General features: G+C 37.9%; 1 protein-coding gene across 6 annotated transcripts; it reads right to left on the reverse strand.

Annotated features, from left to right (window-relative positions):
• Nucleotides 1–219: 219 nt before the first annotated feature.
• Nucleotides 220–24,897, reverse strand: CCP110 (centriolar coiled-coil protein 110). 6 transcript variants are annotated; one of them, XM_042922487.1, is made up of 16 exons: nucleotides 24,699–24,897; nucleotides 22,960–23,105; nucleotides 20,814–20,969; nucleotides 18,182–18,310; nucleotides 13,417–15,058; nucleotides 11,237–11,364; nucleotides 10,597–10,768; nucleotides 9,702–9,841; nucleotides 9,335–9,451; nucleotides 8,868–8,969; nucleotides 8,566–8,682; nucleotides 6,647–6,720; nucleotides 5,841–5,903; nucleotides 5,091–5,150; nucleotides 4,512–4,597; nucleotides 220–2,170 (listed from the first exon to the last, which is right to left on the reverse strand). In XM_042922487.1, the coding sequence occupies exons 3-16, from the start codon at nucleotides 20,952–20,954 to the stop codon at nucleotides 2,118–2,120; spliced, it is 3,024 nt and encodes a 1,007-aa protein (XP_042778421.1). In that variant the 5' UTR covers nucleotides 20,955–20,969; nucleotides 22,960–23,105; nucleotides 24,699–24,897; the 3' UTR covers nucleotides 220–2,117. The 6 variants fall into 6 exon arrangements, with proteins under 6 accessions (XP_042778421.1, XP_042778419.1, XP_042778423.1 ...); XM_042922485.1 differs by having other exon boundaries at nucleotides 11,237–11,367; nucleotides 24,699–24,896; XM_042922489.1 differs by lacking the exon at nucleotides 5,841–5,903 and having other exon boundaries at nucleotides 11,237–11,367.
• Between the last annotated feature and the right edge of the window lie 475 nt (nucleotides 24,898–25,372).

Consider the following 25,372-nt stretch of genomic DNA (forward strand, 5'->3'; position numbering starts at 1 on the left):
CGCCCCGGTGACCTTTTCACCGCCTGCAAAGTACAGTTTGTGCAAAACTCGGATGCTGGACGAAGCACTGGTATAGGTTACACCCTAAATGGTGGGATATACCTTTCGTGGGGCTTTTAATGATTAAAAAAAAGATCATGTTACGGATTGTTTTGGCCAGATACTTTTCAGCAGCCATCAACGGTCCTTCCATTGGTAAATAAAGAAGATCAAACTACATTTCTTTTAAGATGACAAGTTTATTTTGCCTTCTGCCTAGAAGCAAAACTAGTGAAAATTAAAGTATAAAAATAAATACAATTTACATTAATGGGCATTCCACTCAAAGTAAAAGTAACAAAAATAATGTATATAAATTAAAAATCCATCAAAAGCACAAAACGATGTCTGGCACTTTTATGAGGAAAAGCTGTGAACATTAAAATATGTGTAAAACACACAGGCTTTTATCTTTAAAAAAAACAACACTCAAGTTTGTCAACCTTAATCTAAAGCTAGTTTTAACTTTCTTCAAAACAAACTATTTTTTTTTTAGCTAATTTGCATTAGTGTACACAAAATTTGGAAATATCTGTCTTTCTGGAAAGACCCACAATGATATGAGTAAGCTGTATCCTGAGTTTTCAGAATGATAAAGCACAATTTATCATATTAAGATATTTTGCTATACTTTATAAAGAATATATCAGTAACTCAGACATTTTTGACCGCCTTCTGATTTCCTGGCTCACTCACTCAACAAATGATACATCTCAATAAAGAAAATCAAGTTTACACCCTGGGTAGGTTATTACGGTCTACAGCTGGATGTAATAGCCAACTTTTAAATAGGGCCGAAAACTGGAGAAAACAATCTTTATCTCCACCTTCTTCAAAGGATATTAAGAATATATACAGTCTGCACTTTCAAAATACCGGTATCATTTTAAAATTCAAGTTAGAAAGAGTAAATGTACACAGTCCCGATTTTATGTGAGAAGCACAAAGCCCTTTTTGGAAATGGTATGATAAATTAACAGTGGCATTCACTTTCATCAAATCATGTTCCCTTGGTAACATTTTTTGGTTTATATTTTAAATGAATATGTCAGTGATGAAAACCTTAAAAACGACAGTGCCTCCTCAGTAATGCGTAACTTCAGCTTGACAATATTCCTGTTCCATCTGCAAATCTGAACTTGTTGTTATATAGCCCTTTAGTCTCTCCTAAATCAAGCAAGCTACAAAGAGCAGACCATGAAGAAAGACAAGACGCAGACACCAAGAAAACAGAAGCGCATGCAGCGTTACTCTATTTTACAGAAATGGATGCACTGATTCACCCCTAGGTGCTACTACATTCCAGAAGATTGTGCTATCTCCCCTAATTTTTTACCCTCCATAGAAAGATTTTATGATTTAGGAGAAGTGTTTCCAAGAGTACTGGGGTAACATACATTAAACCTAACATATCTGCACAAGACAACTAGCTGTTAAGAGGAATGTACTTTTGATCAAAGCAGTGGCCCCCAACCACTTCTATGGTAAATTTGGGGGGGACCACAATCAGCAGGCGAGTGTTTTCTCCTATGTGGTTATCCCGTAAATCCAAGAATATGAAGACTGAGAGATTAATCAGTTTTTAAAGTTACATAAACCAGGAGAAAAACATCCTTCTGCAGTAATTTCCCCTCAAATACAACAGTATCTAACTTATCAAATTTAGCAATCAGTATGCAGAGATGAATGAAATTTATATTTGAGAACTTAATTTGTAATTTATCACACCTTTTTGACATTTTATAGAAATAAATCCAAATGCCCTTTAAGTTTACAAAAACGTTCTCTGCAGACATCTGGCTACAGAAAACAAACTTAGGTTTGTACAGGTTAAGCAAAGAGATGGTCAATTACTAAATACTAATGTGCCTTCACCCAAACCTAACATTAAGAGGAAAATGACGGTGTAGGGAAGGAATTAACCAGACTGATCAAGTTGCCCAGATAATTGCTCAGCCCTTTGATGTCACTTTGCCTGTGTAAACAGTCCAGGCTTAAATAAAAAGTCCTGGGCAGGGAAAACCGTATGCATGAACCCTCCCATCCACCCCTTGGTTATCCTAACGAATGTTGTCTTCTTAAATTGTCGCAACATTTGGCCGCTTTCTTTGGGTTTTTCCTGCATATGCTCCTAAAAATAGAGCAAAACTAATATTATTTCTCAATGTCAGTTTTTTATAATATCGTTTAATGAGTGTTTACTATATAATGCCAAGCACTGAGCTAGGCAATGTACATTATTATATTTAATCCTTACATAACATAATCCCAAGGTAGAAACTTACTATTTTAATAATAATACAGCCTAGACATGGGAGAGGAAGTCACTTGCCTAAGTAACAGATACTCTGAGAACCCAGTTACACCTGATTTGCTGTTTGACCCAATAACCACTGTGCCATACTGCTTCCGACTCTGCTTTAATTAGTGGTTTCTGAATTTCACTATAAACTCCTGAGTCAAGCACCAGACATCAAATGAGCCAAACAGGTCTTAAAACATACGATCAGTGATTGCAATTGAGTTTGTAAGAACTATAAACTTTAAGTGCTCTGCAGCAAGCTGTAAGCCCTTGGCATTCTACTCCAATCTTAGAGTATGAAAGTCTGTCATCACAAAAAAAACTAGCTTTCTATCAATTGCTTAATAAACATTCATTCTCCATGCGGATCAAACTAAAGCATAAGTTTCAAGTTTGTTTGTAACACAATCCAAGCCACTAAGAATCTAAGCAGGAAAGAAAAATCTTTTCAACTGCAACTATGGGTCCCTGGGTTGAGATTCATACTTAGAATCTTAATCAGTCATACCGTAATTTTTCAATTACATACAATGATAAAATCGTTAGTCTTTTTCAATTGTCTAGGCACTCAGGTATAAATAAATCTTTAGAAAAATAGGAAAGAAATTTTGTACTTTTTTGGATACATAGTAATTGTACATGTTCATTTAAGAGTTAAGTTCATTTGTATTTATAATTATGTTGCAATGCAATTAAACCACAATAGTTCTAAACATTGAACTTGAGGACATGACTAACTGCACTACTCCGTTCCTAATGTGACTTCCTATTCATCCTTCATACTGTTGAGTATTACTTGGCTCTTTTTCTTACAAATTCACAAGGGACAAACAGTGGAGATGAAATGCATGAGACAAGAACATGGAGAGTAGTCACTGTGGCAATAAATAATATCACACAAAACAGTACTAACTCCTCGATCAATTGCCAGCTGGCCAGAATTTATCACAATATGTGACTCTAATATGGGAAAAAATTGAAAATGTCTTGAAATCCCACATAACTTCACAAGCAGCAGATCTGGTGTTTGCTTGGAGTTCTCCTAGTTACCTTTCAAACCAGGTGATTCTGACCACCTCTGGAGGAAGCAGAATCCTCAACTACATAACCCCCTTTAAAACACCTCCATTGACTGTCACTCACAGTGGCTTCCAAAAGATGACCTTTTACATTATCCTCTACAAGTGCAACATTATAAATTAAATTCACTACATACATGCAAAAAGTCAGCAATCATTTCAAAGCTATGTTCAGTATCTTGTTCCCTCTTTGAACTTATGTGAACAAATGGCAATAACAAAAAAATTTCTTATGTTGTTCATTCCCTCCTAATTTGGAGGAAATCAGTTAGTAATAAAAGCTCTAAATATGCCTAATTGTATATTAATGGGAAGATTAGAATTGATTAAATAACTCATTGCCTAGTAATTAATTGTATATTAATGGGAAGATTAAAATGATTAACTCATTGCCTAGTGATTAATTTTTGGTTTCTTTTAAATGTTTAGAAAGAAGTGTAGTTAAAGCAAAGCATTTTGAAAGTATGTTTAATGGATCACATAATTTTTGGTGAGCTTATCAAAGTATCTTAACAAAGACCCCTACCAAATATTAAAACATTAGCTTAAAAGTTTGGCATGAGTTTCATATTAAATTTGTCTTCTTGCCACCATAAACAGAATTTAAAATCCACAAAATAACAGAAACAAAACTTACCCCCTCCCGCCTGGCATATTCACATGTGATCTTGTGGCCAGAGGGAGAAATTTTTCATCACTTTATGTGCAGATACAAATATTCCTGGGTGATACACTTCCCCAAAGCTCAACAAACATGCACAGATTTAGGCATCAGATTATTATACTTTACTCATTTATAAAAAGGTTTTCTCAATTAGGCACATACAATTCTACAGATTTTTCAGATTAAAAAAATGTATAGCGTTTCCACGGGATTATTACAGAAGCCAAGATTGGACGCACAGTTTTACCAAGGTCTCCTGACCGCCACAAAATACTAACACGGTGGTCATTAGCAGGAATGACTGTGAATATGCCCAAATTATGGTGGCAAGGAAAGACAAGACATTGCACTCGTATGGCCTGCATCGTGGGGCAGCTCGTGCACGTCCTTCTATTGAATGGGCTTGAAGAACTCATTTGCTACACACCTGAAACAGGCGCTCTGTTAGGCACTCTGCTCTGTGAAGACTTCTGTCTATTTTGCACAACCCCCTTCACTGATGTCTTAGGGGTTCTAATTGAATATAAAAGAATTAATAAGTCACTCGCATCAAGATCTAAATGTTCAACATTCAAAGAAAGCAACCATACTGCAACAGTTCAAAGTGCAAATATGCTTGGAAAGAACTTAAGTCTCACGAATGCGCACAGCAAGGAAGCTACGCTTTCCTTCATCGGGAGACTAGAACCAAGGCTTATACTTTGTTGGAAGGATCACTTTGGTGATGCTGAACTTACTATATGGATGCTTACAATACTTAATGAGCAAAATGGTATGAAATGAAAAGTAAAAGCATGCCAACATAAGATGGTAATTAAGATATAATACACAACAGTACACCAAAGGATTATCTTGGAGCACAAAACTTAAAAGATCTTTGCAATGCTATAAAACAAATCACACTTGTAAAATAGATATCCTTTATGTAAAGATACTAAATTATTTTTCCCTCTCAAAGCTCATCTTGCTTTAGATGTTTTTAAATACCCACGGGTGGCATTCTTACCCTTGTCTACTAAGTAGCCTATGAACTGGTGCATTCTGTCCTTGGTTTGGCTGAAGGACTCTGTTAACAAAGTAAGTAAAAAATTAATTCAGAAGAGACTGACATAAATTCAGTTATCCCCCCCCCCCCCATTTTTTAAATAGGTGAAAGATGATTAACAGTGAGGTGACACTGGTCATCTATGCAGATATACCAATGTAATACCACGGAGCAAATCACAATGACTGAAGCATATTAATAGGGTACTTATATTTTTTTCACCAAGAGCCCAAATCTTAGGTTTTTGTCTGGATGTCTCAAGTGTTTAATTCTTGTGTGTTAGATAGTTTATTTATATGCTTCACAAAAACCAACTTTTCCTTTCAAACATCCAAGAGAAGTAACATCACTCTTGTAAAAGTAGAAAACAGGTCTGAAATATTAAGCTAGATTTCTAAGGTTTTTAAGTAATTATCCTAAATAAGTCCTAGACTGTGAGCTGAACTCAGGACATCGGGGGCTCAAATTTCTACCCAAGACAGCATGTCCTATAGAAAGCTCCTGAGACATGTGGTCTGTCATATAGTCAGCTACATGACCTAGGGTTAATATGGATCTTGGCCATTCTTCAGTCCTCCAATCAGCTGGGAGTGTTCTGCTGATGTCAAGTTAGAAATAACTCAACAAAGAGCAAGCTTGGCATTTACAAAGAAAATCTTTTTTTTTAAATAAATAAATAGCTTCTCACGGAGATGAAGTAATTTTTCTCACCTTGTTTCAGAAAGATTTTGTTTAACCAGAAATTTCTTATTTGGCATTCCCATTTCAGCAGCTCTAACACAACATAAAAATAAGGACACACAATGTATTTAGAAAGGGAGAGAAAACCCTTACAGATGTGATACATGATGACAGAAACAAATCATTTACAAGTTTTGTACTACTCAGCTGTACTAAGCACACCAGAGACTACTTTCCAGAAAGAAGCAGCTTGCAACGATAGTCACTTTGCATTAGGTTTCCCTCCCGTGAAGTCTTTCGCATATTAGAAAAAGACTACAGGGTTGCCTGGGTGGCTCAGTCAGTTGAGCATCCGACTTGGGCTCAGGTCACGATCTCACAATTTGTGAGTTCAAGACCCGCATCAGGCTCACTGCTGTCAGCATGAAGCCTGCTTGGGATCCTGCTTCAGATCCTCTGTCCCCCTCTCTCTCTGCCCCTCCTCTGCTGGCACTATCTCAAAAATAAATATTAAAAAAAAAAAAAAGAATATATCCAAAAGAAGTAAAATTGACAGTGAATATAAAGATTAACTATTTTTAAGGCTGAATGGCTATCGATTACACAAGTTGAACACTGTCAAATTTAGTAGTTTATATGTTTTACCTAAAGATGAAATCAGATTTTATCACCTGAGTAATAAAACTATTTATATAAAAAGAGATTTCTGAGCTCAGCTGTCAAAACGTGAACTGTTCTTTTTTCTAATTTGAATACACAAAGAGACCAATAGATGACTAAAATTAATTGGTTTGGTAATAACTGGATTAATGTGATGTGACAGGAAGTACACTTACTTCATGTACTTCTTCCTATCGAGAGACTTCTGTGTTGCAGCTGACAGGGCCACTCGTGGGCTTTTCATTCTGTCCTTTAAAATACAAAACAAAAAGCTTTAATGGTCCCAGTAATACCACTAAAATAATATAAGATGATCTCAAACTGCACAGAAAATCTTCTCCTACTAGCATTCTGAATTTTAGTCTGTCTTTAGAACTGAAACAGTCCAATTTGTTAATAATTACAATGATTTTTCCCAATGAAGTAATAAACTTGGCTTTTCTTTTGGCTACCACATGAAGACCAATGACTCAAACCACACTCCTCCAACACCCTGATATATTTCAAATAACTCTGGTTTCCAAAAAAGGCAAAATCTACATGATAGTTTCAAGGAAACTCAATGCGGAGCCAGTGATAGTTTATAAGCCATCCAAACAACAGTCAAAGCTTCAACTCCAAAATCCAATCACAAAACAATATGCAATTCTTTTAAATCTGTCATCAGAGTTGCATGTTGCTGGTAATCCTGGGGATTATCTGTGCTTAAGAATTGCAGGGAAGCTGCTGAAGTCAAAATAGGGAATGAGGGGCACCTGGGTGGCTCAGTCAGGTTAAGTGTCAGACTCTGGATTTCGGCTCAGGTCACGATATCATGGTTCGTGGAATTGAGGCCTGCGTAGGGCACTGCACTGACAGCCCAGAGCCTACTTGGGATTCTCTCTCTCTCCTTCTCTCTCTGCCCCTCCCCACTCTCTGTCTCTCAAAATAAACTTAAAAAAAAAAAAAAAAAAGAGAGAGAATGAGATTTAGTATCAGTTACCCCAAACCCAGAAGAACCTCATTGTGAAATAAGAAATATATTGGTCTCTGCCCCTAGTTCCTGCTAATATTTGATCTTTGACACCTGTTCCTAACACAGAGCTCCCAAAACCCTTGCAAATCTGAGAGTGAAAGAGTAGAAACATTTTTTTTTTTTTAAATAAGTTTACTTATTTATTTTGGGAGAGAAAGAGGAGAAAGAAAGAGTCCCAAGGAGGCTACACTCTGTCAGTGCAGAGCCCAATGCAGGGCTCAATCCCATGAACCTTGAGATCAAGGCCAGAGCTGAAATCAACAGTCAGACAGTCAGTTAACTGACTGAGCCACCCAGGTGCCCTGGTAGAAGCATCTTTTGTTCTAATATTTGGTTTTTTACCTCAGTTCCTGACACACAGCTCCAATCCCTTGTCATTTTCTGGGTGACAGGAGGATCTTTTGTTCTAATGGAACAACTTTTTGGGGGGCCCCCAGGTGCAGACTATTCATCAGAAAGACCAAGCCTGAGTAGAAGCTTGGAACATTCAGCCTTAGCTTCTTATCTTGCAGAGACAAGAGAAGGGCTGGAGATTGAGTTAATCACTGATCATGCCTGTATGAGAAAGCCTCCATAAAAACACCTAAAATACGGAGTTCAGAGAGCTTCCAGGCAGTGAACACATCCATGTGCCAGGAAGATGTCCTCTATGCAGACAGAAGCTCATGCCCTCAAGACCCTTCCAGTCCTTGCCCTATCTATCTCTTCATCTGGTGGTTCATCTATATCCTTAATTATGCCCTTTATTATATAATAAACCAGTAAATTCCCTGAGTATTGTAGGCCACTCTAGAAAATTATCAAACCCAAAGACAGGGTTGTGGGAACCCTGTTTTAAAGCTGGTCGGTCAGAAGTATAAGTGACAACCTGAGACTTTGGATGGGGGAATCTTAACTGCCTCCTTACCTTGTAGTATATCTAACTCTTAACTCCAAGTAGAGAGAATCAGAATTGAATTGTAGGACACCCTGCTGGAGTGGGGGAAAACCTCACACATTTGGTATCAGAAGTGTCTTGCGAGCATAGAAGAAATAGAGTTTTTCTTTTTCACTCATTCATTAAAAAATCAGGTAACATACCATTTGCCTGAGCATTTTCTCTTTGCGAACTTCTCGGTCATGATGGAGAATAGACATTCTCTCAGCTGCATCCATTACAAAGAATATGTCATGAATACCATACAGGGCAGCTCGCAACTAGGTTCAAAAGAAGAAAATATTGTGCCCATTTAAAAAGATGAGATTAGAATTTAGTAATATTCTATGCACTTTCACTTAGAGAAAAAGGTTAAAGTTTTAATGGAAACCTATTTTCAGTGGTGAAATAAAGGGAGAGATATAAATGTCCATTCCCTAAAAGCCTACAGGATGTGGGCATTTACCTGAGCTAACACTCTTTCCTGAAGAGAAGCATCTTGTGCTGAGACAACTCCTCTCTTTAATGGTGCCTCTGACTGAAAGCTTCTTATGAATTCCATAGTGTCCTGGAAGAAGAAATGCTCCTTCAAAAACCACTCTTCTAGAAAGATTGATGATCACTGGAATTTTCTTTTGATTTTTTCTCAGCCAATTCAAAATCAGTGAGAACATAAAACTATTACTTATTAGAAGGCAAACAGCACTCTCTAAAGCAAGACAAAAATACCCAAACTACTTCATTTAAATATTTAAAAAAATTATCAGACTGAGATTAGTCAGATTTCTGTAACTGCCTCTATTGCAGTGACTAAAAAAATGTTGGATCTGCATAAGTTCTGAACGAATTGGTCAACTCCAGCTAGTGACTAGCTATCACTGAACTGGGAGACTGAGACAGAAGTGAAATACAAACAATGGACAAGCTTCTTACTTTTACGGTTTGGCGAAGTTGTTTTAGCTTATCTGTCTGCATAAGCCTACGAGTTAGAAATCCTTTTGCCACTGCAGTTACTTTGTTAAATTTTGTTTGTACTTCTGGACTGAAAACCTGGAAGAAATAAGACAGATACAATTATTTGAGGATCTGAGCATTATACTCAAGATGTTTTCCCAATCTATTACAATAAGCTAAATTCTTCTACATATGTGTGCTCTGTGTAGTTTCATCTCTGACAAAAGCTAAGCTATTTGATGTATGGCAAAAATATCTGTCCCCATTTGTACAACCTAAGATAATGTACCTCTTTAAAAAATATAGCTAGACAGACAGATACACAAATATCATGAAGTATGCCCACCTGAGACCATTTAGTTTTGGCCCTTCCAAAAGCCCTTGTTACTGAGAGTTTGGTGAAGCCACTAGTTGATGATCCCCAGAGGTAGAAGGGTGCTTCATTTGCAGAACCAAAGCTATGCTGTAGGGCAGAGTTCGTGAAACCTGGAAAAATAAATATACATAGAGTATTATACTTGATATTATATAATCAGAATATGCAGAATGTCCAAATAAACACTTATGACTCACTAAGAAGAACAACCGCCCCTGAAACTAATCCATGTGCAGACTTAAAATATTTATGGACTTTAAGCTTATGCACCAGATGGAGCTTCTCAACACAAACAGCATCTCTGGATAATTGAAGATGTGAAGATATGCTCTTGCTGGGTCTGAAGAATTAGATGTAATTCAAGATCACTCAGGAGATGGCAAACTGTGTTTTCAGTTAAAGCACATCACCTGCTGCATGAATAAACAAAGCCTGGGCTCTGAGTCAAATTTCCTGGTATTTTCCTCGCTGAGGTGGCTTTTCTCATGAACACCTGCTCACTAGTCTTTGATCTGCCATCATTTCATTTTTCACTAGTTACTGGTAAATAGAATTACTTGAAGACCTACAGTTTGGGGGCACCTGGGTGCCTCAGTCAGTTAAGTGTCTGACTTTGGCTCAAGTCACGATTTCATGGTTCAGGAGTTTGAGCCCCACATCAGGCTCTCTGCTGTCAGCTCAAAGCTGGCGTCAGCTACTCTGTCTCCTCTGTCTGCCCCTCCCCTGCGTGCATATGCGTGCATTCTCTCTCTCTCAAAAATGAACATTAAAAAAAAAAAAAGAACAGAGCTATAAAGTGTGCCAAATAAAATACCTTGCTGTGGGATAACTTTCCCAAATGGAAGAGAATTTTAAAAACATTTACCAGAACTATTTGAATTTGAAGTATGGAATGAGTCCACTTGAGACAGCATTGTTTCCAGCAAACCAGAGTCACTCACTTTTCTCCATTCTAAGTCCACTGCACTGTGAATGCCCAATTCAGAGGCTTCAGCTGCCTTCTTCTCTTTTAACATTTTCTCCTGTTCTTCTATTTCCTGTAGATTAACCATGTATTATAACCTGCTATATCTTTTAATTATATCCCAAAATACCACCATTTTAGGCTTAGCTAAAAGTAATGGGGAATTATCAGCAAATGATTAATTTCAAGTTTTCCTACCTCAAGTGAAATCTTAAAACAAGTATTCTTCCCCTTCAATACACTCATGCAGAATGCATATTTCAGCATCTATGTATAAAATACCTTTGAAAAATATTAAACGTTTTGAGTCAAGGAATCAGAAGTCTCCTTTGATAAATTATGCATTTATTTTTAGATAAGCTAAATATCAAACCTCACAATTCGGCAATATCCATGTATCAAAATCAATCACCCCCTTAGATTAAGATATACAGGGGAAAAAACTACAAGTATCCTATACATAACGTGTGACCAAAACTCACACATATCCTGGGCTAACTTCCACTTACCAGCCCCATGTCCTTACATTTTAATTCCTCACCTTTTGCAATCTTTCCTGTTCCCTTTCCTGCTCAGCTATGAGTAGTGATAACTGCTGGGCATGCTGTTCTTCTAGTCTCTTCCGCATTTCTTCAAAAGCTAACATCTTGCTTTTTAATATCTCCTCGCCTTCTGAAAAGAAACACATACCCTCAAATTTAGAAAATTTACTAATATCTGATACACAATTTAAATTATGCTTCTGACCAAAGAGCATTCCGACATTCTGACATGACACAATCAAGGCACAGCCAGGTCCCCACTGTGAACCACATCCTCGGCCCCTCCCCTCACTGCATGCTACCAAATAAAGGCCTGTGTGTCACCACCATCCACGCTCAACATATCGCATCACGATCTGAACTGATGGAGCCAAGACCATGTGTTCAGTCTGGATTCTCCTCACTCAAATTAACCTCAAGATGTGATTCTCAGCTGTTTACTCTTCTGACTCTCGTTCTTCCCCAGGATCTCTGGTATTGTGGCTTGTAGTTTTGTTTTGGTTTGGTTTTTTAAATAAATGTTCCTTTGATAGTGCAAAGCTTCTCAGCTTCAGGTTCCAAAACACATCGGAAATTAAAATTACATATATCACAATTACTAACTAAAAAATGTATTAAATCATTACAACTATACAACTTACTGAATAGAAAGGGGTAAGCCACTCTGAAATGTTGAAATACCAAGTATTACACAGACATAGCACATATTCATGGATCCATCACGATTCAACAAAATTCAAAGAATTATTCTTTCCGAATATACAGTCAATGATTTTCACTGAAGATAAGCATACTGTCTATCTTCTATGGTACCCCCATAATTTGTTCCTAAATACATTGTATTCATTTACAACAGTTTGCATTTGTTCATGTGCAATTTTTCATAGGCAAAAGGGACTAGAAAAGCAGGGCTAGAATTACAACTTTTAGCAAAAAAGGAAAAAGCTCCTTAGCCCAATCACACAACCAATAGCGAGAGATCATTCAGCTCTACCTTAAGAATTTCATCAATGAGCACTGTCCGGGGGCTCATCTGACAGCAAGCCGGCTACCTCCATGACTGGCCTCGCTCCTATTAAAGCACTGCCAGAACTGCCCCATGGTTGGCTTTGTGGGTGTCTGCTACTCATGGGGACAGCCTCCAGCCATGCTGTACTGTCAGTCTGGATTATCCAGGTTGGCTCCCCAGGTATCGACTGATGTTTATTTATTAAAGTTCTTATAAAGTTACACAGGCCTTAAAACTCTATTTGTCCTATAAACCCTGTCATAGTGTGCAACTTTACAGAATGTGAGGTTTTTTTAGGAAGATATTTATCACATTAGAACTGAAATGTTTATGTCCAAGAACTTCATTTACTTGACTCGGATCTTCTGTATCAGTAATGAAGAATGATGAACCATGACAACAAAATAAGGATTAATGAAGAAGGCATGTTTTAACAAGTTGCTGTTAATATAACACTAGATGAGAAAGAAATTTGAAATATTTTTTATCAATAAAGATGCCATTCTTGAAACGCTACTCACAGAGACTTATTTGTGATTTTTCTCTAATAATTTGATGTTCAGGTGTTCCCTGAAGGACCAATTACATGAGGAGCTCATTACAAATGAAAGGACTGATGGAAATATTAGAAACCACAGTCCAAAAGGAAAATATCATAGTAATACACTAGATTAAAACTGTGAGTGATGTTTCATGCAAGAACTTTTTCCTCCAGTCATTAACAATATTCTCTGTGATACAAAGTGAACTGTGAAAGATTCACATTTTAAATAAGAAAATCCTTGAAGAGGGGTGCCTGCGTGGCTCAGTCCATTAAGCTTCTGACTCTTGATTTCAGCTCAGGTCATGATCTCAGTCATGGGATCGAGCCCTGTGTCAGCCAGAGCTGGGTATGGAGGCTGCTTAAGATTCTCTCTCCCTCCTCTGACCCTCCCCTGCTTGTGTGCTTGCTTGCTCTCTCTCTCTCTCTCAAAAAAAGAAAATCCTTTAAGAAAGCCTATCAAATGGCAATAAACTATAGCTAACGATATGTTCTCTGACAAGAGAAATGAAATTAAATATCCCGATGAACAAATGAAGACAATTATTGTTTTTCAAAATGTCAATTAAAAGTATTAAATACAGGGGCCATCTGCTGGGAGGGTATCAAACACTTCAGAGTTTCCTTACCTTTGGAACTACTTTCTAACATTTTATTCTTGTTGATGTAGACAGATCCCTTAGGGTATCTTTTTTCTGGCAAATGTTGCCTTTCCTGTTCAGTTATTCCGGTTGTTAAGACAAAAGGGCAGTTTTCTTTTTGCAAACTATCAATATCTAAATCAAGTCTGCGTTTCACTTTCTCAAAACTGTTATCCAAAAATTGTTCATTTCCACAGGACACTGTAGGGGTGTCCATCTGCTGTCTGGTATTCTGGTTTTGCATCAGTAAAGGAGATGGGTTTTTTACATCATAAGACTTATTCAGTTCCATCTGTAAATTGCAGTTTTTCTCTAACACATTGGCTGACTTGAGTGCACTCATGGGTCCAAAGTTTTGACTCACTACACACTGACCGGTGGCATACGGCTCATGCGATCTTGGCATCGCAGTACACGTACTATCCATTTTGTGTGGTCCTCTCCCATCACATGTTAAGTGACCTTCCATGACATCAAGTCCATGAATAACCTTATTTTCTAGGTGATTTCCTGAAGACTGACATACCTGATTTGATTTACCTAAAACCACTTCCTGTATGGCTTCAGATGTATTTTTGGTGACATAAACCTTGCTTGAACAAACTCCTAAATCAACTGGTAACTTTGGCACAGTTTCAGGTATTTGTGTTTTTTCCTCAGTATCTTGAACAACTAAGTCTATCGTCTGTTCTTTTCCTTTAGGACTTAACTCACAGGCGTTTATTGGGTTATTTATAAGTATATGACATGCTGATGATGGTCTAGAATGCCTTCGATGCATTTTAGGACTCAGGCTTGGCTCTGGAGTAGGTAATTTGGCATATGAACCAGTAAGACTTTTGATAACATTATTTTCGGTAACAAAAGTGGGAATGACTTTAAAATCAGAATCAGGATCTAAAATAGTGTGATGGCCAGTTCGTACAGGTATGTCCACTTTAGAAAAGCTACCTAAAACTGATGTATTCATGCTGCTTGCTTGAGCGGAAGCACCTTGGAGAAGAACATTTGATTTATTAAGGCTTGGTTTGTCAGGAATAACTGAACCACAGTGTTTGCCAGTCAACTGTGCCTTTTCCTTTCCATAGTCAGTCACTTTACCAGCATCATTCTCTTTATCTGAATGACTCTCGTTAACACTCCTCTTTGCACTACTTCTCAGACTGCGTCTAGACTGTTCTCTTTCTATATATTCCTTTGACTTTTTCATCAGGTTCTGAAGACTCATTATGTAGGGATCTGGAGTAACTTCCGAAAGTGATGGATCCGGTTCTTCATGTGTTGGCAAGAGACCATCAGACGTAAGAGTCTCCTGTGGGGTTGCTGAGGGGGTTTTTACAGAAGCTTCGTTCTCCGCAGGGCTAATATCTGAAATATCACACTGCTTCAGAGAATTAAATTCTTCTGAGTCCCTAGCTAAGTCTATCCCATTAAATTTAAATCGGTCCTCATTATTCAGTGGCAAAATTCCAGTTATCTTTTCAGACTTTCCTGAAGTAGAGTGTTCAGTAGGGCTTGGCAAGATATTTGGAAACATAGCAGGGACATTCAGGTTTCTCTCTTCTGAATTAGAGTAAACGGTTTCAGTCTCCCATGGATCAAAATCACCGGCATTAGGTGCTTTTCTAACCTGAAAAAGGAAATTTAAAAATTAATATTCCCTTACTATACAAAAAAAGCCTTTGATTTGTTTTCTAAAATAAAATTGAAATAGAAAATTCAGAGTTCTAATATTTGAAAACACAAACAAACAAAAACTAAGATAACCTTTTTCTATTGTGTCCTATATCACAGGGAGCACAAATTACTATAAAAAATATCCATTGGTCATTCTGGCCTGTTTATTTAAAGATTAAAAGAAAAAAAAGGAGATTATCTAATCTGATACAATATGTATGTATGTGTATGGGTATACACGTATATTCATATATCCATGTGCAATTTAATCTTGGAATAGAAGGAGTCTCATTAACTTTCTTTTGGTTTACATGTTATTAATGTCACCAGTTGTTCCTCCTATGAAAGCTGTCATCGAAGCATACCAAGGTATGAGTTAAAATAGCAAATAAATTTCTTACATAGATGACTCCTTCTTTAACAAAGACTAACATATTTTGTAGTAACTAAAACTAAACATTGTAACTAAAATCCTTCTATATGATGAGGCAAATTTGTAGTAAATGAAAGCTCAGCCATGTAGCTTAAGTTACTTAGAAATAAAATTTTCAACTTAAAATCCAAATCATCAAAGCAAACTTCAATTTGATTCACCGATGGCCATTTTTAATTTTTTTTTTTTTTCAACGTTTTTTATTTATTTTTGGGACAGAGAGAGACAGAGCATGAACGGGGGAGGGGCAGAGAGAGAGGGAGACACAGAATCGGAAACAGGCTCCAGGCTCCGAGCCGTCAGCCCAGAGCCCGATGCGGGGCTCGAACCCACGGACCGTGAGATCGTGACCTGGCTGAAGTCGGACGCTTAACCGACTGCGCCACCCAGGCGCCCCCGGATGGCCATTTTTAAACAGCAACCTGTTAATGAGTTTTGCAACAAGCAAAAGTAAAAAAAATTCTGAATTAAGGGGCACCTGGGTGGCTCAGTCAGTTAAGTGTCCAACTTGAGCTCAGGTCATGATCTTGCAGTTTGTGAGTTCAAGCCCCACATCGGGCTCTCTGGTGTCAGATGGGAGCCTTGCTTTGGATCCTCTACCTTCCCCCGCCCCTCCCCTGCTCACACGCACTCTCTCTCTCTCTCTCTCAAAAATAAATAAACATTTAAAATTTTTTTCCAGGGGCACCTGGGTGGCTCAGTTGGTTAAGTGTCTGACTTCAGCTCAGGTCATGATCTCATGGTTCGTGGGTTTGAGCCCCGGGTTGGGCTCTGTGCTGACAGAGCCTGCAGCCTGTTTCAGATTCTGTCTCTGGCTCTCACTGCCCCTCCCCCACTTGTGCTCTGTCTCCAAAATAAATAAACATTAAAAAAAAAAAAATCCAAATTAAGAGAACAATTGATACACAAGAGATCCAACAGAAAAAATTAAAATTACACTTTCTATCTAAATCATTTGACTTTGCAAAAGAATAAAAAGTGAACTAGGGGGTGCCTGGGTGGCTTGTCGGTTAAGTGCCCAACTCTGGATTTCAGCTCAGGTCATAATCTCACAATTTGTGAGTTTGAACCCTGCATCAGGTTCTGCACTGAAAGTGCAAAGCCTGCTTGGGATTCTCTATCTCTGTCCCTCTCTCTCTATCCCTTCCCCATGCACACAGCTCACCACCCCCCAAAATAAATAAATAAACGTTAAAAAAAAGAATAAAAAGTGAACTAGGATGGTTTTTAAAGATTATACAAGTATATGTTAAGCTGACAGAAATTATCATATTATCAATACAGACTCCAGAATCCTGAATATTAAAAGATTTTTAGGGGCGCCTGGGTGGCTCAGTCGGTTAAGCGTCCGACTTCGGCTCAGGTCATGATCTCATGGTCCGTGAGTTCGAGCCCCGCATCAGGCTCTGTGCTGACACCTCAGAGCCTGGAGCCTGCTTTGGATTCTGTGTTTCCCTCTCTCTCTGACTCTCCCCCGTTTATGCTCTGTCTCTGTCTCAAAAATAAATAAACATTAAAAAAAAAATTTTTTTTTAAGATTTTTAGGTCGTTGTGTATGTGTTTTTTCCCTAGACCATATGGCACTCCTGTTTTACCTTACAAATCCCAAGACATATAATGGTTTCCAGGTACTATGCAATAAACAGTACAACAAAGTATACTTAGTCACAACCTCAGGATCAAAATAAAACAAAAGTGATACATACTCACCAAACCCAGGAACATATTCATAGGTTTAAGTAAAATAAAATGTTTTCTTAAAATACCTCACGTTTCACATTTGTGTATACAGCAACTATGATTTTGTACACTACTAAAATGAGCCTTGAACTTAATATGGACAGTAATTATAATCTGCAAATTAAATTATTACCCACGGAGAAATGAAGGTAGCAGTTGGTGGGAAATAGTCTCAGGTTCATTATACATGTGTCATCTAGTATGAATTATACAGACTGCAAACCCTTAAGATTATGAAGAAAATTTTAAATGTAGCCTGCAGAACAGTGCTATGTATGGTAGACATAATTTGTTCAACATAATTCATTTGGGTTTGTTTTAGTACGATCCAGACCTTAAATTGTTTATACAAATTTAAATTCAGCTAAATAAAAATAATTGCAAACGGCATGAATGTATTGTTTAAATGGTTTCTATTTGGATCTAAGATGAATGTAGACAATTCTACTTATCTAATCTAAATTGCATTTGTGTATTTAAGAGGGTAATTTTCACCAAAAAAAATTGGGGGCAGTTATTTACTTTAGCAGAGAATGAGAATAAGGTCATTGAGTCAATAGTCTGATTAGTTCAGAGGTAAACCACAATGGTCGATTCTATCATTTTGTCACTGAGAATTCCATGTTTTTAGAGTCATAAGACACAGACAATAAGCAATTATATTCAGGGTAGGGCTCCATTGTCTAAGTACCCTCTGATTCAAGTACTAGGCATCACTAACAAGCAAGTGAGTGTTCTTTGGAGTAACTGAAATGGAATATTACAAACTACAAAGCTTCTCAAACATTATAGTGAAATATATTGGTAACTAACTAGTAAGTGCAAACATATTTCTGAAAAATTATCATCAATGCTTACCTCATGATTTCTTAATTATAATTTTTAAAAGCCTACATTACACACCTGAACATTTTCAAGAATCTCCTGGACACGAGCCAGTAAATCTTTCTTCTTATTTACATGCTTTCTTGTTTCTACATCAAGTGCTTTCTGCTTTTCTTGTTGCATTTCCTTCCTTCTCTCAATGGTAAGCTGCAAAACATCATAAATACATAATTATTTCTCATAAATATAAAAATATCATAAAATCAGAAAGCTCTGAATCAGAATGATTAAAACATGGAACAGATAAAACCACAGGGAAAGGTATCTGAGCAGTAGTGAGGGGTAATGAGGAGGATGGGGCATGGGAGATCTTTCTGTGGGTACAAGAATGTTCTGTGTAGGTGTGAGTTACACAGACATACGCCATATATGAAAACTCATGGAACATTAGAACTTGAGATCTGTGCATTCTACTGCATGTAAATTATTCTCAACTGAATAAAAAAGTTAAAAAGAAAGAAAAAAACCTGTTCACTTACCCAATGCTCTAAAATGAGAAATAAAATAAGCCCTTTTGGGGGCTCCTGGGTAACTCAGTTAAGGGTCTGACTCTTGATTTTGGCTCAGGTCATGATCTCACAATTCATGAGATTGAGCCCCACGTCGGGCTCTGTGATGACAGTGCAGAGCCTGCTTGGGATTCTCTCTCTCTCTCCTCTCTCTCACTCTCTCAAAATAAATAAATCAACTTAAAAAAAAAAAAAAAAAAAAAAACACAATAAGCAAATGGTATTTTTGAACTCTGACTGGACCCAGATTAGGAAAAAAAATAGTATAACAGACATTTTGAACACAAATGGAGAAATCTAAATATGAATAGAATATTAGATGCTATTAAAATTATTACTAATCTTCTTAGGATGTGATGATGGTATTGGGGATTTTATGTAGGAGGATATCTTATTTTTAGAATATTTATACCAAAACATTTAAGAGAAAATTGTTATACAGCTTCAATTTTCAAATGGCTCCGCAAAAAAAAAAAAAAAAAAAAAAAAAAAAAAAAAAAAAAAAAAAAAAAAAAAAAAAAAAAAAAAAAAAAAAAAAAAAAGCACGTATGTGTATATACACATCTACATATATATAAAATCACAAACACCATAAAGCAAAGATGGCAAAAGTGTTAAAAATTATTAAATCTAGATGGCATACATGTGGGGAGTCACTGCACTACCCTTTCTATTTTTCTGTATGTTTGAAAATGTCATTACAAAAAGTTGGCAGAAAATATTGATCTTTTACCTCCTGTTATATAAAAAAAAAATTTCATGCAACTTCTTTCAATTATATTAATTTTCTGGTTTGAAATAAAGTCACACACATTTTAAAAACATTCAATCAGTATGAAAGAGTTTACAATGAAAAGTGTGTCTTCCTTCTCATCCTGTATTCCTTTATCATTCCTAAGAAAAAGAATCTTATATAAAAACCCAAATAGTTGACATATATTGAGTACCTCCTATGATCCAAGTAGTGTTCTAAGCATTTTACATGTATTAGATCATTTAATTCTCCAAAGAGTCCTATTAAAGTAGACACTATTTTTATTCTCATTTCAAAAATAAAGAAAATGCGGGTGGCCTGAGTGGTTCAGTCAGTTAAGAATCTGACTCTTGATTTAGGCTCAGGTCATGATCTCATGGTTTGTGAGTTCAAGTCCTATATGGGGCTCCGCACTAACATTGCAGAGCGTGCTTGGGATTATCTCTCTCTTCTGCTCTCTCTGCCCTCCCATGCTCATGCTCTCTCTTTCAAAATAACTAAACAAACAGGGAAGGGGAGGGCAGAGAGAGAGGGAGAGAGGGAGGGGGAGAGAGAGGGAGAGAGAGGGAGAGAGAGGGAGAGAGGGGGAGAGAGGGGGAGAGAGGGGGAGAGAGGGGGAGAGAGACAGAGAGACAGAGAGAAAGAGAGCAAGGGAGCGAGAGAAAGAGAGAGAGGGAGAAAGAAAGAAAAAAGGAAAGAAGTACAAGAAAAGAAAATGGACCTGCAAGTTCACACAGCAGGTAGGTGGCAGAGCAGTGATTTAAACCAAGGACAGCAGGCTCCAGAGCCAGGCTTGTAAGCACTATTTTACCCTGCTCCAGAGAGCACGATGTGTGCAGTGATTTACAATAGACTGTGGAGATCCTTCCATGCCTGCACATGTGGGTCTATTGTACTCATTTCAATGGCATGTATGAGATTTCTATAAAATGGACCACAGTCTTTAAACTAGTCCACTACTGGACATTTACGTTGTTTGTTAATCTTTTGATATTTCAAACAATGCTACCATAACCTGTACGTATTTCTTCGGGCACAAAGAGCAGTATAAGTGTAAGATATTCCCAAAAATGGAATTGCTAAATCAAAGGTTACATATACTTTCAAATTCTGATACACACTACCAAAATGATCTCCAAAAAATAAAATCAGCTGATTCTCTCAGAAAAAAATGTAGGATAAGTGCTTTTTCCCCACAACCTAAGGAACGGTAGGTCTTAGCAGATTTTTGCCAATCTAGTAGATGAAAAAACGCTAACTCTTTTATATTTAATTATGAATACGAAGCATTTTTTCAATGTTTATAACCCTTTTTTGCTTTTCTGTAAACTTACCTTAGTGACTCACTATAGAAAAAAAGATTTTTTAAAAATCATAGAATGTTTACCAGTGGAGAAAGCACAGCCACTCCATGGAAGCGGATAAGTGAGATGCTTTCAGATGGGACAGGTAGAAAGCTCTCCGTGGCCAGTGATGCCTGCTGGACTCTGGCAAGACTATTCTCACAGAACTTCTCATACTCCTCCATCTTCCCACAATTACACTGTCAGAGAGAAAAATGTCACTTGCAATGTGCTGAGAAAAACAGATCTTCATGATTTGGCAAATTTTATAGAGCACTTAAATATTTCTAGCATTGACAATTCCTAGAACTGGCCCCCAGAATTTTTTTTTTCACTGATGAACAGCGAATTCTTAAGTAGAGGTAAGCACCTCAAGATCCTACCCAGTGAAGCCTTGCTTCCTATATTAAATATTTCCAAGCATATGTATATACATCAATCTTTAAATATGATTTGTTTAGAAAAGTACTAAGAACTCACCAGGGAAAAATTCTTAAAGGAACAAAAGTTCTACACCACTTTACTCACTTCAGATTATAAACTAGAATATTGTATTTTCCTTAGCAGGACTTATCTACACAAGAAAAACTAAATCATACAAAGGTAAAAATGCCAAAAGAAAAAAAAAGACAAAAAGGCTATTTACATAAAAGAGGATATTTACCTTTTAAAATTCTTCTGTTATCATGAAGTTCAAAGTCTATTAGTACTTTCACATCTTGAAAATATATCTGGTCTCCACAGTCACCAGACAAATCAGTCACAGGTGGAAACCAGAGTATCTACTGGCTCTCTTAATAATACCATCTTATTGTTGAAAATTCTAAGCACCACCAAACTACTTAAAACAATCTGCCCAGTAATTTCACAACTTCTGGAAAAGTGTGATGATGGCTATGAAAATGCAAGGTAATCAGGAAGCATTAGCCAGCATGTTCATTCATTTAGCTAATGTTAAATATTTGATTGCCTGTTTCCATAGCTTTATGTCTGGCATCGTTTCCTTTAAATAAGAGAAAATGAAAAGAGAGACATCAGACTCATAACCAGCAAGGGTATGAACTGTGAAAACAGAAAAATACAATAATGTTCCCTTAGGTGTTCATTTTAAAACAATTAACCAAAAAAGGCGGGGGGTGGAAAATTTAATTGATGATATGGGATACGCAGCAATGAAATAAGATAGAATATGATACTGTCTTAAGCATTAAGGTACTTAAAAATGTAGTACACTAAAAAGTCAGGGACACATTATAGCATAATTAGAAATGAAGAAAAAGCATATTATGATTTGATTATGAAAAATAAGATATATTGCTAATTTTGACCAACTGGTAGTCTTCTTATTAATAAAACTTCTTCCTACCATCCCATCAATTCTAATTATTTCTATATTCAACTTATGAAAAGTGTGAGTTTAATTTCAAAGAAAATTATACTGGAGTGTGAATGAGATTATTTTTCAAGCTTGTATTCATAAAACAAGCAAAAGTAAAAAAACAAAACAACAACAACAAAAAAACCACAACACCTTTCTGCATGACATACCAAGGCCTCATTTTTTAGTCTGGATTTCAATCCCCATTATGTTATCTTAACAACCAAAATATGCAGAAGCTAAAATGTAAGAGAAATTCAAACAACTCCATTTCTACTAAAATACTTAAAAATATTTTTTAACACAACCCACGCATTCAGCATTATAGGGCATGTAAATAGATGACTATACAATTATAAGAAATATTTACTTTCTATGTATACACAAGTATGAAATTCTATTTTAAAGTTCTGGGAAATGTAAAGAATGAATAAAATGTTTTTATGGCAAGTTTTATTTTTCTTTCAACAACCTCATACAGATATGCCAATTGCTTTGGAAAGTTAAATTCAAATCTCTTAAACAGCACACGTTTGTCATGCATATTGCAGATGTACCGTGTTAGATTTTTTATTACAGCATAACTAGGGCATATGATAGGGCTTTTAATACCCAAATACAAGTGCTAAATATGGTTGATTATGGAAATTACCAAACGATCCTAGAGCATGAAAGAATTTTTCCTATCCTTCAGCCTCAATGTGAATTTCCCTGACCTCAAAGAGGCCATCCCTGATTATCCCATCTAAATTAATCCTGCGTTTACTCACTATCACATTACCCTGCTATTTCCCAATTTTCATAGCACTTACCACTATCTGAAATTATCTTGTTTATCTCCTTGGGTTTTGTCTGTCTTCCTCCACCAAAATGTAAGCTCCATAAGCACAGGTACCTTTTCAGTCTTGCTCACCACTGAATCCCCATTACATAGAACAGTGTCAGCACACAGTAGGCACTTGATAAAAGTAATGAATAAATGAATTAGGGTAATTGGCTCAAACAATAACGCAAACCAGGAGAGAAGAAAAAAAGGAGAGAGTGGACTAGATAAAAAAAGAAGCTAGCGAGGAAGAATGGAATGTAAAGACTGGTAGTTTCATGGATGATCCTATTCTCCAAAGGCACTGGTAACCCTCAACTGCAAAGGCAATCATTTAAAAAATGAGCATTGTATCCTATATGATTAGCAAGAAGGCACTTCATTTCTCACACAATTACCTGTCAGCAAAGTTTTTTTTGAACAGAGCCTTGACTACAATGCCACTCCAACCACAAGTCTACCGACCCACAGTTTACCAGCAGGCATTACCAGTCCACTTGAATTAACAATTTTCAGCTGCATCAAGTTCAGACATGCCTTGTCTTCTCCGTTTATACCATGACCCTTCTCCAAATGAGTCTCTTTGCAAACCCCATAGACGGGTGCTCCTCACCAGTGTTCTACCAGCAATGTCACTAAAGGGGATAGTGCAAGTAACAGAACAGATCTTGCTGTGTTTTCGGAAGCTAGCTGCTCGTTTACCCCCTAGTCCTCCCAAAGACCAACTTTTTGTATAGGCAATAAAGAGGAAAGTTTCTTATTCAGGGACACATTAGCTGTGTGTTCTTGGCAATTTACTTACCATCTCTATGCCTCAATTTCCTCATCTGTAATGCAGGGATAATCAGAGTATCTGTCTCAATAATTCAATGAACTAAAACGTGTGTGGCAATTAGCATAATGCAGGACACGCTGAAAGGACCAGTATAGGGGACTGCTTTTATTATTAAGAGGATGATGATTATGATGGTTTTTGTCACTAGGTTATGAATATCGGGAGGGTAGCGACGGTGCTTTGTTCCTCGTAGGATTCACATGTAACTTTAAAACACAGAAAGGGGGACAACACCGTCCTCATTTCGTTGTTTCCAGACCCCTGTCCATCAAATCAATCTCTGGGAGCCTGTCACTTGCCTAAACTGGGGGGTAGGGAACCGGGATTATAACCCTGCAGAATAGGAATCACCTAGCAGTATCAGGGGCAATCAAGAGAAGTTGCTTTATTAGCCTCAAGCTTATTCCCCGGGGTCGCAAAGGCAGAGTAAACAGCACTCCTAGGGCCTTTGGTTGTGGTAACCGGCTTTCAGAATGTCCAGTGCACACCCTGAGGACGCTCCCTCGCCAGTATCTTGGGAGAAGAAAAACGGTCCAGTTTTATCAACGTGAGGCGATTTCTGGCTCTGTCTCGAGTTTATTTGCTAGGGACCCTCTGCCTTGACCCCAGCGCCCCACGCCCACCTCCCCCAGCTCCTTTGATGGGGCTCCATCCCGAGGGCCCAGGCAGCACCAGCATCCGAGCATCACCTCCGCGCCGAGTGTCGCTGGTCCCCGGGCACCTGTCTCCTCACATTCGGCGCTTTTCTAAAAACTCGAAGCTCAGGGGTCCACCACCTGCATGCGGGTTCGGCACAGAGTTCACCCGCAGCTCTCAGGGCGCCAATTCCGCCTCCCCCGGTGACCTAAAAGCCGGGACCCGCTGAGGATCTAGTTCCCTCCTTAAGCACACACCTGATCTCCCACGGCCTCGTCAGCTTTTTTTTTTCCCCTCGCCACGGGCCTTGTCAGGAAGCAAACGGCTCAATTGGTACTGACAGAGCGCAGCTCGGTCCGCCGCCGCCTTCTCCTTCTCCTCCCCGCCATATTACTGGTCTCAGGCGGCAACGCGGGATCCTGGCAACCGCCACTGCCGCCGCCACCGCCCGGACTCCACCTCTTTGGGCCGGCACTTCCGGGGGCTGCTTCCGGGGCCGTTGGAACGGTTGGGCCGGCAAAAAACTACAATCCCCAAGGTGCATTGCGCTCCGCGGTACGCGCCCTGTCCTAGTGATGGAAGGCGTAGTACTTGCGGGCGGCGCAGTGCACGCTGGGAAACGTAGTCTTCACTGCAAGCTAGGGCCTGTAAAATTTTAATGTATTACTATAAGAACGCCCCTCAGGTCTGAACCCCCTGAAGCGTTCCTTGTAATTGCTACTTTTTACTTATCTGTAAAGAGATAACCTCTTTATTTGTGGTCGTTGGAAAACATACAACACTTACCAAATTTTTTTTCCCATAAATAAAAAATTGCTGAATCCCAGATATCAACTCTAAGCCTCAAGACATCCCTACACTTTTGCAAATCAGTGGGAAAACACGTCCAAGAACAAAAAGTAACAGGTTCAAGATGGCCCAAAAAGCCCTG

Source organism: Panthera leo, chromosome E3, assembly GCF_018350215.1.
Source record: "Panthera leo isolate Ple1 chromosome E3, P.leo_Ple1_pat1.1, whole genome shotgun sequence".
NCBI lineage: Eukaryota > Metazoa > Chordata > Mammalia > Carnivora > Felidae > Panthera > Panthera leo.